Below are 17,601 nucleotides of genomic sequence, written 5' to 3'. Positions count from 1 at the left end.
AAAAAAAAAAAAAAAAAAAAAAAAAAAAAAAAAAAACCTAACTATTTTCGGATTTCGAAAGGTATGCAAGAACTTGCTACATGCAAATTACATCGAATCTTTCCAATATGAATATAGTGGAGCTTTAAATTTATAATACCGTCCGATTACTAACAAGCTTTAGGATTATGAAGACAGTGTCGGTTTTTCAAGTGAAGTAAGTTTTTTCTTCTATAACCACCTTCCTCAAAGGATGTTCCTTGCATAGGTAATGGCCACAGAGAAAGAAGTGGAAAAAGAATGAAAAGATTATGACAGGATAAGAACACTATAGTTGCATCCTCCCGTCAATTATAATTTAAATGTAGTCTACTGCACTGGACATCGCAACGAAACGACAGATAATTCGCGCATCTTACGCATTAGGCCATACAATAATCCTTACAACTTCAAACGCGTCTTCTAGAAGCTAATTTGTCCGTCAATAAGTCCCAGCATAAGTTTCACGAGTGACACAATCACTCAAACATTTCTCCTTTCTCACATAAAACAAATTCTATCAAATAAATGAACAGAAAAACTGTCTGTTTGCAGAAAATAATGATTATCGTTATTTTATGATAACGGTTGCTATCATAAAACGCAGGCGATATTATCTGAAAATCTCATCAATAAAAAAAAGCTCGAATAAAGCTCGATAGTCGAAATATTTAGGGATTAATCCATAATAAATACCAAAAGTAGCCCTCAGGAGACTCTCCCATTAGAAATCATAGACCGAAGGAGACCGCCGTATGGCACAATACAGAATCCAGAGTCCAGGTCTTATGATGTGCCCGTTCCTTTATTCTTATAAGGGTAACCATGTGTCATCGGGCACCATGGGTGATACCGTAAATTTTACCGAAATATTACCGAAACGTATTGGATCAGATCAATGCTTCGTCGAGACGTTTTTGCCGTAACTGAAAAATGCGCGCTCTCGGCGTCTACTCGCCGCAAAGCAAATAAAAAATTAGTACACAGTAAGAGTTTTAATATTTTTAATTAAACAAAGCGATTGTAGAAGACGTACATAAATTTTTGTAGGACCTCTTGATAACAGTTGTCGGTGAAAGACCGTCCCGTTGTGAACCATAACCTTACCTCAAATTTTGTTTTTGAGAGCGTCTGCATATTAAATGTAATACAACACATATTTTATCTTTAAAGACTTAAAAAAAAAAAAATATATATATATATATATGTTGGATTGGCTGGAAATTTATTGCCGTTTTTCACTATGAAATAATACAATTCTTTTTCTTTACGCATCTCAGCGAAATTTCGTTTGTTGATTTGCTGAATAACAGAAGAAGAAGAGGATAATTTTTTTTATTTAAGGAATAAACTTTTTGTTATACCCTATTCCACTTGATGTACAGGCTATATTAAGTTAGTGCGGACATATGTCACACGCAGAATGACGTAAGACAACCCCACCTTTCATTATTCTATGTCTGTCCGTCCATCTGTCCATCTTTTGATGTTTTTCCAAGTTCATTTTTTGTTCAAACTTTTAATGAAGTTTGTACACTGCCATGCTTTGGCCCAAGGACAAATGCTATAGAAAATGATTCGGATCAGTCCACTTTTTCGACCACTTCCCATATAACGCCCTATTCTGGAAAGTTTTGAAGAGTCGTTGTTTGGAAAAAATTACAACTTTTAATAATTTTTCCGATAGCCTCAGTTGGGGCCATCTTTTGATCCCCTTCTCATATAACCGATCCTACGAAAATTGAATACATATGTGACAAAAAGCGAATATTTCGTTGTAAAAATTGGCTCATAATAGTAAATTGACAAAGAAACCAGCCTTACCGAATTTGGACTACGTAGAGTTATTTTTTGAATATTATGGCATATAAGAATCGTCATGAAACGTAAATACTTATATCGCAAAGAGGGCTAATTGTTAATTTTTTTGCTAAGAAAATTTGTTCATAATAGTAATGTAATAATATAAAAACTAAGTGGAACTAATTTGAAGCATATGGGTCTATTTCTGGGCAACACTCCATATATAAAATAATTTATGAGTCGTAAATTCTTCAGAAAGACGCTTCATTTTTAATATTTTATGATGAAAATTAATTCATAGTATAGTTGGATCACTTAGATTTCTTGTTTTGGACCTTATATAGAGGCAAGCTCGTATATGGAAAGATAATCTAATCCTTCAATATGCGAGCTTTCATAAAAATTGTCGCTTTGTATGAAATAAATGGGTACTTTTTGGTGTATTATTACAAAAACGAGTGAATAACTATACTAGACAAAGTGATGTAGGGTAAGTAATGGATGACGTTGACCGACTATAATGTTCTTGTTCTTGCTTTAGATGAAATAAGTTTTTGTGCAATCTCCCGAATCGTTATATGTCCGATACTTTCAATGCAAAAAATTTCAATTCTTTACAATAATCCATATACGCAGAAGTAATAGAATGGCAGAAAGAGTTCATTCTCACCTACTTTCGGATTAAGTTTTAAGCTAAAGTTTTACGACTGTAAGCATTTCTGCACAATTCAATGTTATTATAACATGCTATATATGTTCTCTTTATTACAGCTTCTTTTCTACTAGCGTTGGTAAACTCGACCAAGTTTCAATGAGAGTTCTCGAAAGATTTACAACGACTACTACTATTAATTTCCTAACAACGATCTTACTATCTCCTAAAAACTCTGTTATCGTCTTCTTACACTGTTGCAAAGCGTCATGTCAGAACCGGTTAGTCATGACGTTAGTACTGAATCACTTTGTACCGTCATAGAGACAAGCAATAACGAGTATCTCATCAACAAACTTAAAAAGGAAAATTTTATCACAACCACATCTTTAGAATCCCTGAATACGAATAGAAATTCTATTGTTGAAGGAACATTAAATAAGGAAAAGAGAACAACAAATGGTTGTTTACGAAATTCAATAGAAGATAGCTGTGATACAGATAGGTCTGATTATAGATCAGATTATTCAGTCAAGTCCCAAGAGGACTTGCCAACGAAACCACGCTCTAAATTAAAAAAATCGGTATCATTTGATCCTAACGATGAAAAAATTAAAAAATTCATAAGCGGTGAACCCATTGTGGACCAACAGAATCCTTTCAAAAACGCAAATGGTCATTTAAATAACGGCAATTGCAAACGAAAGGAGAAAAAGATACCTCCTCCAGTACCGGCGAAGCGTTCTACACTTAGCGTACGTAAAACCGTAACTCAGCAGTTAAGAGAACGTGAACGTGAAAAAGAAAAGGAACGTGAACGTTTAAAAAACGAGGCAAACAATCGAAAAAATCAGGTGGTCATCAAATCACCCACCGATGAGTTCATTACCACCGAAGAAGTTTTAAAGCAATCGAAATATGTTAAAACATACATTAAAAATCCAGATCCGTATTTTGTTTACGATCCTACAATATTGGCTAGGCTAAAATTCGAAGAACTTAAAGATTTAGCTTTGAAGAAGCCACCAAAGAAATTGCAGCCAAATCAAGGTAACCGGGAACGTGCCAAAGACACTAATAAGCGGCAATCGGACACCAGACTTAGACTTCCTTTAGCATTTAAAAAATGTTCGAAGCCCAACTATCCTGATCTCTCAGATTTAAAAATTAAAACTGGCACAGATTCCGAAGGCACTTTTTTAAATCAAGCTGAAGTAACAAAGAATGCCAAAAAATTCGACGAAAGAATAAAAAAACTCAACATATCCTCGGAAGATGATATTGACGAAATCGAGGAGCCTCTAACCAAAAGCGAATCAAGTGATGAAATAATTATGATCAATACCGAACAAGATAAAGAAAAGCATAGCAAAATGCCCCAAAACGGCTACTTAAAAAGGGAGCCATCACCTCCAGCAATAGATGGCACTTTTACTAATACCATCAAATCAAAGGAGTTCCAAGAGTACCTTGACAAAAAGGGATTAACGCTAATACCTAAAAAAATACCAAATGGGGCCCAACCATTATATAAAAAATCAGTTCCTTCCAATAAGCAAATCAGTTTTAAACAAGAGCCTGAATGTGTACAAATTTCCTCCTACGATAAAAAGGACGCTGTCGACAGTGGTAACAAAAAACCTTCAGTGTTTCAAAGACTTCTCGCTAATAGCATTTTTGCATCTAGACGCAAGACCTCCCCCAGGCATAATGTGCCAACAGCCAAAACAGTTTACGTGGAGGATGCTAGCAAACAACTTCCGGGCAATGAAACTCCTATAAAACCCATTAAACGCGTGGTTTTAGAACGTCAAAGTTTCCATGGACGTCCAAAAACGAACAGTTTATTGAGTCCAACAGAGACCTTGGAATTAAAGCATCAAACGGAACGTACGCGTAAAAGTTATGCCAGCGGCGATGAAATACCTTCGATAATAGGCACTAATTTAATAAATGGTGAGAGCAATTGCGAAGTCGCAGAGAGGCCGACAGCAACTCCTGGCCTAAGGCGACGAGAATTGCAGGTAAAAACTGTAGCCAAGCCACCACGCAGGACACTTTCGCGTGAACGTGTAGGCAAACAAGACTCGAACAATAAACCTATAAGTAGTAGCAATTTATATTCTTTACCTAAAGAAAATGGTCTTAGATGCGAAGAACCGCTAAAGCGTTCATTGGAAAGACAAAGTATGATACCTAAGCGCACTAATGACAGACAGCAGCAGCAGCAGCAACAACAACAGCAACAGCAACAAATATTCGCTAGATCCTCATCAATGGATCGTAATGAAATTCTAAAAAGAAATGCGGTTCGGGCAGCTCATCAAAGATCAAATAGCGTTTCTGGTGAAGCGTCAACACAACTTTCTGCCATTACTAGGGTAAATACGAAAGAAAGTATTAGAGAAACCACTTTCCCCGTTAATAATGGTCCGCCCGTGACATCTACTCCTAATAAGGAGGCAGCGCCCTTAGTACATGCCAAAAATATTTCACCCATCTCGTCGATACCGAAGAAAGCATCACAACTAGGCGTATACGTCGATCAGAAGGAATGGGACAAATTGCGAGCTATTAAGGAACAAACCGATCGTGAATTATATCAACGTGTGATGCAACAGCAACAAAAACTGCATGAACAACTACAACAAACAAAAGACCAAGATCAAACAAAAGTAGCACTAGCGACGACGTCAATAACTGCAGAAGCACAGGCATTAAGTATACCAGAAAATATATACGAGCATTTGCCTGGCGGCGGTAGCCAAATACGTTTACAACCCCTAGAGAGCAATTTTACAAGAGGTTCCCCGCAAAGAAATACATTTTCCGGCATAACGCGTTTGAGTAACAATCGACAAGTGAAAATAATTGATGGTAAAGCGTTGATCACACCAATAGAACCTGTCAAATCAAAGCAAACTGAATCAGCATCAGTACCAGCGCGATGTCAAAGTGTGTTAGAAGGCGTAACTCATTCCGTTTCCACATTGAATAAGCGAGGTTATGAAAGTGAAACTCCCGACACACCGGTCATACTAAGACGCAAGCAGGAAGCTGTCAATCCATCATCGCGGCGTATAGGTGGTATATTGACACGTGAGGAGATTTTGCAGAAAATTAAAGAGTTCTGCAGAAAATCATTAAATAAAACACCAACCAATCAACAGACTACACCTTTACAAGCTATTTATGAGAAACAAACACCTGTGCCGCTGACAACTGGGGCGATTAGTACTGATCTCTCGCCCGTTTCGTATGTTTCGGTGGAAATGCATCAACGTCCAGGCTCGCGCATGTACGCTACTCCACAAGTACCACAACGCATGAATATGCAACAAGCCGTCGCTGGACATTTTGTGCCCATAGCCCAAGAAATGGTTACCGAAGCTAATGTAACCAATTCTCCAATTTATGCTCACGTAATAAAACGGGGCAGCGCGCAATCACAGCAAGCGGAATTATATGAGATGACACCTCGCACCTTCGTTCCACAGCCAACGACCCAATATGTTTTGAGACGAGATACCGACATAAAACCAATTCTCATACATCAAGGCACCATGCAAAGATCTGAAAGCTCTTTCTCTCCTAACCCCAATGCAGCCAATCACGCAACAACCCAATACATTTTAGTGGATGGTGATAATGTGCAAACAGCACAACTTGTAAACGGTTATCCTCAATATGATTTATACGCTCAACCTCAATACGTGAGGCCACATCAATTACAGGCGATGCCAGCTAGCTATGGATACATAACCGTTCGTGAACCTATAATAGTACAGCCAGCACAGCCGACACATTTAATACGACCCCGATTGCACGACGGTCGCAGTACTCCTTTGATACTTGATCGCTCAAGTCAACATGTGAGTCAAATTTATTGGAGCCCAACTTCCTCCAATATTGCACAGCAACAACAGCAGGCGGGACTATTAACTGACCAGATTAGTCCACGTTACGCAATTAAACAACCTTATGCAGTGCCTGTTACACGTTTGGAACAGCAGTTACAACCAAATCGTGCTACTCCCGTGTTGGTGCGGCAAATATTACAACCGCAACAGCAATCTGCGCATATACAAAACGTTCCAGCTCATCAACAACGTCAATATTCCCCTCTAATAAGAGAATCAACACCTACACGCCCGCAAAAGCTTCAACAGCCTCAAATTCAAGAGCTAACTAATGCCAATGCAAGACAGAGTCCAGCAGCCTTTGATTGGGAAAGTGGTTCTGAAGCCGGCGAAGTGCAACGCATCATGGAAAAACAACAACAAAATGGTGAGTTCATGCGTATAACATTTTTAACAAATCTCAAATTGAAAATGCAAACCATATTCAATAAAAAGAAAATATCATTAAATATAAAATAACACAAACAGATACTTAATAAAGGCTATTGACTTACATATATAAACGAGCAAAAGTACTTACGACTTGCACGAATATGTTTACCAAACTTCGTTTGCAAAATGCTTATAAAATAATAAACGTTTTCAATAGCAACAATAAATAAACGTTTTACTTACCTTTAATTAGCTTTAAGAAACAAATGTAAGTATTTCCTAAACTTCAAAAATATATTAACGCTATCAGCCACTCACGCACATAAACACTAACTATTTTTCACTTTATTTACGCACATTTAAAGCAAACCATTGCAGAAAGTCCCTTCGAAAAGTTTATTTACTTACTAAAAATTGCATCGCTTTAAAATCTCTTTTATTTAACGATTTCTTAAATAAAAATGTACTATAATCTTCTATCTAGAAAATCTGCGTTGCTTACAATGTATAAAAAAGGAAAACCGTTATAATGATAGAGTTGCCAAGCTATTTAACATAATATGATTACCACTGCATAGAGTTTTTAGTTATCAGATGTATTCTCTCTTATAAGTATAAATTTCTCTCTGTTTCTCTCAGTTATTTTATATTCGTTTTCTCTATTTTTCACTTATTCTTAATACGAAAAGCGATTTGCTCTCTTCATTCAATAAGATAAACAAATTGGCAACATTGAGCGAAATTTCTATAATTCATTAGCAACCTAAAATTCCATTATTTGCAAATTAATGTAAAAAACGCTATAGTTTGCTTAAATTTTGTCGGAAAAAAGATCTCTACGCAGTTTGTTTTTTGCAATAAACTTGGTGCAGATTATATTTTCCTTAAATACATTCTTTTTATACAAAAACAAATATAATTACAAATAAATAATTATTAAAAAAAAAAATAAAAAAAAGAGTAGTCTTACTGTTTTTCTTTACTACGCATACAAATTGCTTAATATTGATGCAGTCATTGGACGATATTTGTGTAAGTGACATAAAGAGTTCATTTCAATAAAAACGCAAACAAACAAAGTTTTATAGACACTCGTCGCCCCACCTCCTCTTCTTCGTAACAAACAACAAAGCAATTTATAAATTTAATAACTTGTCTGCTATATATTTAGTTATATGTTTGCATAACTTATAAAACCTCAAGACCAAAGGAAGGAATTTGTGTTTAGCTTTAAGCTTTAAGACAGCTCTAAAATTTGCAAGGCATACATTTTTTTTGAAATCTAAAATCGCAATACCTTCATATGACAAGCCTTCACTTTGCACATAAATACTTGTTTGATAATAAAAGAGGCAAACAGGTAAGCGAATTTTATATACTCAAGATTTCAACAAGTGCATACATGCATAAAAGTATTATAATTAGTTAATTGGGAATGGGTTTCATATGAAACTTCTACGTGATTTCCGATAACAATCATTTAAGATCCTTGCAGTTTGTAATTTTTAACAGAGACACGTATTAATTTTTTTCTATGCCTTTCACAAAGTTTCTTCACTTCATTCAGTTACTGGGTGTGTTTGCGGACCTATTCTTTTCCAAACTGTAAATACGTAAACTTTGTTTATTTTTTTTTTTTTGTATTCCAAGTTTTACAAAAGCAAATTAAAGAATATTCGTGGTGATGGGCGTTACAAATGGAATAACAAAACTAATGTAATCCAATATAATGCTTGTGACCGTAATAACAATTAATGTAAACCTGCATGTACATATATATATATACCTATATATGTATATATATGTATCTATTAAACGTTATACAAATATGAATTATTAGTTCTTGTATATAGTATAACTTTATCTAACGTAAATACAAATTTTTAAATGTCGCCTTTAACAAATTTTTTTACATAGTGTGCGTGTGCGATGTGTTTTTTTATGAATGTTTATGAATTTGTTTACAAATACCTTTTACATTTTTTGCATTTATTCTTTAACAGATGTTTTCTAGCAGACATAGGCCTGACAGTGGGCATTCATTTCTTACAAAAACAAAACAATATTTAATATTATGTACATTTATGCATTAGTTATCTGCATAATTATATTTACTTGACCTTAAATTTTTTCTCCTGTGCAAGTAGCGGTATTGAAAATGTAAGAGCCCCTTTCTAATATGTTCTAAATTTTGTATGCAAATTTGTGCAACGTTCGTCAACGTAGATGTCATTTAAAGCGGTAAGCAATTGTCAATGCTTAGCCTATCCATCCAAGTCTTTGATTTACTAGACATTTTTCGGCAATATAGTATTATCGAACGATTATAGCTGTAAAATTAAAGTGGGCTCTGAAAAACTAAAATTTTTATATATTCCATGAAAAACTTTTAAACTTCAGGAACCATGTCTACAAGCAAAGTTTTACTAATTGGTTTACTTAGTGATGTCGACCTGTACCAGTACAATAACGATTAATGCATTCTTTTCCTTGTCCATTCTTTGGAAAAATGCGAGGTAAATTAGTCAGTCGACAAAATTTGTAGATTTTGTATACAAAAAGAATTTTTAGCAGCAAAAAATGTCGAAAAAAGAGAAATGCATTATACATAAGGCTATATCAACTCATAGGCTGGGTTGGATAAAAGACCATTCATTCAACAAAGAGAAGCAATTAATTTCGTTTTCCTGACATATATAACGACGAATAATTCATAAATATTTTAAAAGCGAAACACATTCAAACAAAGAAAACGAAAATAATCTTCAAAAGAACACGTTCTTATTCAGCAAAAAGAAAGATTCGCTTGATAATTTTAAAAAGTACACGTAAACGTAAACAGCAAACGTAACGTGGCCAAACCGAAGGTCATTTACATTATAAAACATAATTTTTAAATTTCATCATAATTTTTTGTTGTTTGCTTATTTTTCTAGATATAAAATATAATCAATCGCAAGAATTGAAACAGAATGGATAGAGAGGAAGAGAAAACTGTAAAGACAATCCCCAGCCCATTAAAATTAGACAATGAATTGTTAGCTACCAGCATGGAATCCTCAGAAACGTTTGATACTTGGACATTGGTAACAAATAAAGAAACTGATAGCCCGAATACGCCAGCCTCATCGACATCGTTAAACACGGACAGTGATATAGATAATCGCATTGAAATTCTACAAGAAGATCATAATAACAATGACAAAGCTGAAGAAGCGGAAAATGTACAAGACCAACACTTACAAATCGTGGAGAAGTACGAATAAAACGCAAAAACTTTTAAAGAAATGTTAATTTGTTTATATTGCACTACTTTCTTGCAGATCGCTAGAGCCATTAAATTCAAACACTGATGATTTATCGGATGGAATTTCTATAATCAGCGGAAGTGAAAGTCCTGGGCGTCTTTCTCCACACCCTGACTTACGGGATCATTTGCAAGACTTCAATTTGAAATTCGCAACACATAACGACTTCGTTTTGAATGACTTCAAACCTTGTATGGACACAGTTTCAGGTGTTGAAATTTTACCTATTGCAAATGCTGAACAAGATTTAAGGCAAAGAGGTAAAATTTCGACGTCAATTTCGGGAAAAGAAATAAAAGCTTTACAAAAAGCTTCCCAAACAGCTAATACCGCGCCAGCTAATGAAGACACGCCGCCAAGATTGAAAAGAGGTCTTCACGGTATCTTTTACGTGGGTGTTGTTTTGGGTATATTTGCTTTACTTGGGCAAATACAAAATCCTCCTTGGCAATCGAAAACACAAACGTCTAACACTGACCTGGTTCAAAAGCTAAATGATATGGAAATGCAAAATAATTTAATGAGAGCTGAAATTGATTTACTTAACAAACAAGTAAAATATTTGTCTACAGTTGATGAACAAAAGAAGCAAAGAAAAAGCGATAAAAAATCTCCCGCCTATGAACAAGAACAGCAACAACAACCACAACAACACAAAAGAAAGCCGAGTTTCAAAGCTTGGCCAGGAATTGGAGATGTCATTAAACCAATGGACGGAACCAAAGAAGATTTAAAAAGGCCCCATAAGTGTACAGATGGCTCTTACGTAGAGTTGGCCGGTATGTGTGTTGAAAAGTCCTCGTCAAATGAACCTACAATTCCCGAGCAATTAGGACACAACATAAATAATTTGAGAAAGCATTCAAACTTAATAGAGGATTTAGAAGAAATGTCGGAAAAAACGCGTGAATTTATTCATAATCCTTACGATAAATTAGAAGAAGTAATTAAAGATAATTGGAAAATGAGAAAAGAAGAAACAAAAGGCAAAACCGATTTAAAGAGGTCATCAGATCATGGACATAAAGAAAAAAATTATAATCCGCTAGATTACAGTAATGAAAATAACAAACATTCTAAAACTAGAGAATATCAAAATTCTTCTAATAATTATGGAAAAATACAACAGCAGCAGCAGCAGCAGCAGCAGGAAGTAAGGTACGATAAATCTAAAGATTATATAAAAGGAAGAAAATTTCGCGATGACGACAAAAGTCAACAGGAAAGAAAACGCAATTATAACTCGAAAGAAAAAAATACTCCGATTAATTCTTCAAAATCACAACAACAACAACAACAGCAACATGATAAACATAGAAATAATTCCAAGGAAAGAAAACCATATAATAATGACATAGATAAAGGGGAAGTGCTTAATTACGATTCGAAAGAACGTTCTAAGAATTATCGAAAAACGCAACAATACGATAAACAATATAAGGATAACTCAAAAGAAAGAAAATCATATAATAGCGAGAAAGAGCGAAAAGAAAAGTTCAATTATAATTCTAAAGAAGGAAAAAATGGAAGACGTTCATACGATTCTAAGGAAGAATATGCACAAGAACGATATGGTAAAGAGGCGAAACGAAAAGGTAATGACGGTATTTGGCACCTGAACTATATGAAGAATCGCGAAACGGCCCGTCAAGAGAAAGAACATAAGATTGATAAAGATAAAAATAAAAATTGGTTTATCGAACGTGCAAATAGCCGCGAAATGAAACGCGTTTCCGAGGGGACACGTCTTAGGTGAAAGTAGTTAGAGTGAATGTAACCCTAATACCTACACAATTGTTTCTATCTTTTTTTTATTATTATAAATGTAAATTACGAGATATAATTTCATTTTTCTTTAGTTTAGGGCTAATTGGCTGCTTTTAGTTTCTGTTGTTTTTTTTTTTTTTTTGTGATAACGAAAAAAGTTTTTCCTTTAATTTATGTTTTAATTTTAATATAAAATTTTATTTATGCAATAATTTTATTTCTTGAGATGCTTTACAACTATTGTATTAAAATAATATTCTTTGTGTTATTCTAGTATTCTGATTTTATTTTTTATTTTTCTCTTCTTTCTTTATCAATCAACGTTATTTGTTTTTCAAATTTGTATTTTATTTGTTGTAAGTTTTTTTTTTAATGAATTTTTCAATAATTATTTATTCCTCTTACGAAATATAATTCTATAAAAAATATTTATAAACTACATTTATATATAAAATATATATAAATACATGATATTTAAATTTGTAAAATTTCCTATCGACCCCTCTGTATTATTTATAATTGTTTAAATGAAACATAAATAAAAAGAAAAATACCGATAAGGTGTATTTAGCTATTTGGTTGAAAAAACGAAACAGGAGAAAATATATTCGCCTAACAGCGAATTTTGAATATCTAATACCAGATTTTCTTTAATCGCACAGTTGAAACTAATTTTGTAAAGATCTTTTTCAAAATATGCGTACTACATTTTTGACTGATGTCTGGCACGACTAGCGGACTAGTGGACTATTGAATAGGACATTTTGTGTACTTATAAAATTTTAGTCTAATAGTATAGATTTCTCTCAGAGAGCTCCACGACATGGTTTTTATTGTGCTGTAACATCTTAGCTTCCACTTATGAAAGTGCACAATTCAGTCGTGAAACAGCGTACATTTACATTTACTTACATTTGATAGTGGAAAATAATAGTAATGGATATATTTATATCTGTTGTTCGATACATATATCCATTGTTATAGTTAATAGGTAACATTGGTACATTTGACTACGCCAGCAATTCGATGCTCAAAAAAAAAGATGATGATTTGGGATGCGAGTCAAGAAGACCAACAAGTGTTCAATAGCGAATGCCAATATTATCGCCATTCTTGGGAACAAAAAGAAATTTAGTTTGTCGCACATAATTAAGTTAAATGGGCTCTTCATGTAAAAGCATTCCTTGTAGTTTCTGGGAGTATACTCGGACGAACTTTACTAATTTCCCCCAGAATCTTCTATTAATCAAATAGCTGTAAACAGTATATCGGCTCGGCTGCGTACGTTTAAATGATGCGAACGGAATAACAAAACCTGTATAGACGATATACTTCGACGGTGAATAGAAAAGCAAAAACAAATTCAAAAAATTCGTTCGGAACACTTAAGTCGATTCATCTTCTTCTCTTTCTCTATCACCTTCCATTTTTAATAAATTTCTACCACGTTTGATTGATTCCGTCTGGGACTTGGCCCTCTTGCCTCTATTAACTGATGATGACTTTGTTGATGTGATCTTAATGTGGCCTGACGTTTGAAAAGTTTACCGCACAATTCACAACTAAATGGCTTTTCAGCAGTATGAACTAAAATGTGACGCTTCGCTTGTTCAGAGGTTACAAAAGTTTTATCACAAGTTTTACAACCGTAGGGCTTTTCGCCAGTGTGCAAAGGCCGATGCGCCAACATATTGCTAGAATAACGGAACAATTTACCGCATATATCACACGAATGTGGCTTCTCACCAGTATGCGTAAGCATATGCTTTTTGTAACCCGATTTTTGTGTAAGCCCCTTTCCGCAAATGTCACATGTGAAGGGTTTCTCACCGGTATGCGATAGCATATGTACGCGCAGTGAGGAAGCCTGGCGATATGATTTACCACACAATGTACATTTATTAGGGTTATTAGGGTCATGTATAGAGAGATGACCTTCGTAAGCATTGGGTGTTTTAAAGCCTTCACCACATAAATTGCATAGATAAGGGGTGACATCGGAATGCAATTGCATATGATATTTAAACGAGCTTGAATTGCTTAATTGTTTACCACAAGTCTGCAAGCGTTTTCAAAACACAATTTATTTGTGGACTTTAGTAATTTTTACTTATAAATACCTTGCATTGATACTCCGGATTAGGTTCCTTCCTTAGACCTGTATTCTTCCTAGGTTTATATACTTTCACATTAGGATCAGTGTCGGTGTCGACCTCTAAAATTACTTCATTATCAGATTTGTCCTCAGATTCATTGTTTACGTCCTCTTTCACTTCTTCTGTCATGACTTCAGTATAAGAGTCAAAGTCAGTAATTTGAATTTCAAACTCTTCGTGATCGTCTTCATTCATTTCGTAGATTTGTCCAGTTTGTTCACACTCTTCCTTAATATCTTCATCGTCCGATCTTTGAAGGTATATTTCTGTTGTTTCGGCCACGTTATGTACTACATATTCAAGATCAGCATTATCTTCGTCCACTAGTATTTCACCCTCTTCAGTAAATGGCCGCTCCTCCTCTCTTTCTACATTTTCGCTATCTTCAGGAAGATTTTGATCGCTAACAATTGACAGGGCTAAAAATTCTTCGTTGCCCTCTCTGTCGCACATTTCTTCATCATTTGTTACTTCATCCACATAATTCAAACATCTCTCCTTGTCAGCAACATTGCAAATGTCTAATTTTTCATTTACTGTGTTTTCGTCCTCCTTGTCTTTTTCATAAGAATTCTGTTCAATTATATCGCCACTTTCTTCAGCTTCTTCAAGGCGGCAGGAGTACAGTAAGTGGTTTGTTTCCAATACTTTCTTTTTAAAAATATAACATCTAACCAAATCCTGTACACAAGCGCTGCAAACATATTGAGGAAGCTGAGGATTCTCCTCTTCGTGGATTTCCAAACCAGTGCAAAAATTCAATAGAGTAGCTAATGTAGTTATTTCTTCGAGTAGCATACCTTGTTTATGCAAAGATTTATACTCTGTACATTCACTGATGCAGGCCCTACATACGACCACATCGGCTTCTGCATCGATCATACTTTTTAACGTGCTTCTAAGTTATTTTTGAATCTTTTTTAAAATAATTCACAATTTATGTTAAACTATTTTCTCTTCATGTGAACTCAATAAAAGCAGAACTGTATTTTAAAGGCAGATTTGTTCGCTAAGAGTAAATTGTCTGTTTATCGATTGCTCTTTGTAACTTCGAATTTTTTCTTTTAAGATTGTCGTATCAACAAAAAAAATTAAAATTTTTCTATCAAAAAACTGTAAATTCAGTGTATGTTTTTATTTGTAATTTTACCGATCAATTGCAAAGATATTTTGTTCACAAATAAAATTAATTAATTTAAATAAATAATATATTAACATAATTTCTTAAATACTATCGATTACTTCACAGCTGTCAGAGCATATGTAAAGAAAAATAAAAAAAGGCATTCTCTGCACATTTTAGACAAATACGAAAAATTTTGTGCCGGTATAAGTTTTTAAAGAAAATTCAAGCAATTTTCTAGTATAGAAAAAAAAATTTTGGTAAAATTAAAACGCAAAGGAGTGCTATGATTCAAACGGGAGCGACAAAATTATTGCGTTATGCGCTAAAAAATATGGGACGTAAACCATGTATAAGTAGTTTTTTAGGTAAATTAAACCTAGAACGGCGCTTAAGCAGCCAAGTAGCGCTGACATTAACAAAAGATTGTCACTATAGTGCTCGAGCTGTTTTATGGAATGGTGGTAATAAGCCACGTGGTTATAGCACAGAAAGTACTATATTTTTGATATGGTATAAAAATTTTTTACTGTAATGTGTCAATAAATTGTCATAGGAAAGCAAGGCAGTCCAGAAATTCTGTCAAAACTATTTCCACAAACTGCCACCAATATAGATGAAGAAACAGAACGTGAACGCAAACGTAAGGAGGACGAAGAGACTAAAGAGAATGAAAAGGCTTGGAAGCGCATGAAATTTGGGTTTGTGGATTAAAAATAGGAAATCATAATGCCATAGCTTGCGTAACTTACATAAATTTGCTTTAGCTTTGCTGTATTTGGAGGTTCAGGCGTGGCTTTATTGGTTTGGGCCATTTATGAATTTGGCAAACCTGAAGTCGATGCTGATGGTCAAATTATTGAAGATGAATTTTCTGAAAATCCTATTGTTCAACAGTACATACAAAGGATGTGGAAATCCTTAAATTATTATCAAAAAATGATACAAGAACCATCGCGCGCAAAGCTGCTGCCGGATCCTTTAAAACCCCCTTATATACAACCGCCCTACACCTTAGTTTTAGAAATGAAAGATGTATTAGTCCATCCAGATTGGACATATCAAACTGGTTGGCGTTTCAAGAAACGTCCCGGCGTTGATATGTTTTTGCAAGAATGCGCTAAATTCTTTGAAATTGTTGTGTTCACAGCTGAACAAGGTATGACCGTATTTCCCATACTGGACGCTTTAGATCCAAATGGTTACATTATGTATCGCCTGGTACGTGATGCCACTCATTTTGTCGACGGTCATCATGTCAAAAATTTAGACAATCTAAATCGCGACTTGAAAAGGGTGAACACCTGCAAGTTAATGTAGTAGTGGGAAAACGATAACCTGAAAATTTTTCATTTTTAGGTAATTGTGGTTGATTGGGATCCTAATGCCACGCAAATGCATCCTGATAATACTTTTAATATACCGCGTTGGTCGGGCAATGACGATGATACCCAGCTTATGGATTTGATATCCTTTCTTAAAAGTGGGTTTTTTCGTATAATTTTTTAATACCCACCACAGGAAAATCGAAAATACGATTCCGATACCCCGTAACATATCAATTAGCGCAATTTTATCGAGTTGGCCTAAGATTACGTCCGTCCATCTGTTATTGAAATTCTTAAATAAAAAAAGGCTTAGTTAGCCACAAAAGCAAAAAAATGCAAAATGAAGGAGTTTGGCTAGTAAGTGCGTGTGCAGAACAATACTAAAATTTTCAATATATTTCTGACATCAATTAACAAGTCTCGGTTTGAAGTGTGGCATAAATTTATACCAAAATTCTGAAAACGTTTTCAATTAGCTTCTTGACGGGAGCGCAGTTTAGAAATTTTTTATATTTGTAGTAAGTGGTGGATATTCAAGATTCGCTGCAAGGCGAATTTAATTTATCTAATGACTTTTGATTGGATGTTTTTAAACTTAAATTTTCTTTTGTAGCCATTGCTACAAGTGAAGTAGACGATGTACGTGATGTTTTGCATTATTACCGCCAGTTCAATGATCCGATTGCACAATTTCGCGAAAATCAGCGTAAATTATTAGCTCAAATGCAAGAACGCGAGAGAGAAGAGCAAGCCAAGGCAAAACCAATTGTGAAGAATTGGACAAGAAGTTTTTTGGGTCGTTGAGGCAATATCAAACACTTTATAACTGTTCATGACTAGCCCATGAATTATAAGTCTGCTTAAATTTTTAAGTTTTAATTTCATTTTAATTTCTTTTTACTTTTACTGAAATTTATTTTGTTAAAACGAAAAGTTTTTTCTTCTATCGTTTCTCATATCCAATAAATTTGTCCTTTATGGTAAATTTTTTTTGCATAGTATGTCTTATATCCATACACATTATACAAATATATTAGCGATAACAATTCAAATAATGAAAATTTTGTCATGTAATTGTAACGCTGTCTCCTTTCTTTTTTTTTTTTTTTTTGTTTTCTATGTTTTTCTTGCTGGGACCGACGAATTTAAGTCTA

General features: G+C 34.4%; 4 protein-coding genes across 5 annotated transcripts in view; 3 read left to right on the top strand and 1 right to left on the bottom strand.

Annotated features, from left to right (window-relative positions):
* Window positions 1-9,783, top strand: part of LOC119632458 — a 108,134-nt gene extending 98,351 nt beyond the window's left edge. For both annotated transcript variants that reach the window (XM_038025385.1, XM_038025378.1), the window contains 2 exons: window positions 2,593-6,760; window positions 9,702-9,783. In XM_038025385.1, coding sequence (XP_037881313.1) covers window positions 2,743-6,760; window positions 9,702-9,745 — 4,062 coding nt within the window. In that variant the 5' untranslated portion in view covers window positions 2,593-2,742 and the 3' untranslated portion in view covers window positions 9,746-9,783. The remainder of the gene's footprint in view (window positions 1-2,592; window positions 6,761-9,701) is intronic.
* A 32-nt stretch (window positions 9,784-9,815) lies between these two features.
* Window positions 9,816-11,829, top strand: LOC119636770 (peptidyl-prolyl cis-trans isomerase G). Its single transcript, XM_038032406.1, has 3 exons — window positions 9,816-10,021; window positions 10,089-10,480; window positions 10,646-11,829. Exons 1-3 carry the CDS (start codon window positions 9,816-9,818, stop codon window positions 11,827-11,829), a joined length of 1,782 nt encoding a protein of 593 aa, XP_037888334.1.
* A 506-nt stretch (window positions 11,830-12,335) lies between these two features.
* LOC119641471 (zinc finger protein 2 homolog) lies at window positions 12,336-15,080 on the bottom strand. The gene is made up of 2 exons (XM_038040186.1): window positions 13,961-15,080; window positions 12,336-13,899 (listed from the first exon to the last, which is right to left on the bottom strand). Exons 1-2 carry the CDS (start codon window positions 14,876-14,878, stop codon window positions 13,270-13,272), a joined length of 1,548 nt encoding a protein of 515 aa, XP_037896114.1. The 5' UTR covers window positions 14,879-15,080; the 3' UTR covers window positions 12,336-13,269.
* A 233-nt stretch (window positions 15,081-15,313) lies between these two features.
* On the top strand, window positions 15,314-17,513 carry LOC119641481 (mitochondrial import inner membrane translocase subunit TIM50-C-like). The gene is made up of 5 exons (XM_038040195.1): window positions 15,314-15,613; window positions 15,676-15,820; window positions 15,887-16,415; window positions 16,479-16,602; window positions 17,061-17,513. Exons 1-5 carry the CDS (start codon window positions 15,406-15,408, stop codon window positions 17,249-17,251), a joined length of 1,197 nt encoding a protein of 398 aa, XP_037896123.1. The 5' UTR covers window positions 15,314-15,405; the 3' UTR covers window positions 17,252-17,513.
* The last annotated feature ends 88 nt before the right edge of the window (window positions 17,514-17,601 follow it).

This window comes from Glossina fuscipes, unplaced genomic scaffold, assembly GCF_014805625.2.
Source record: "Glossina fuscipes isolate IAEA_lab_2018 unplaced genomic scaffold, Yale_Gfus_2 0, whole genome shotgun sequence".
NCBI classification, from domain to species: Eukaryota; Metazoa; Arthropoda; class Insecta; order Diptera; family Glossinidae; genus Glossina; species Glossina fuscipes.
Note: the sequence above shows the minus strand (reverse complement) of the source record. Positions and strands in the feature narration are given on the sequence as shown.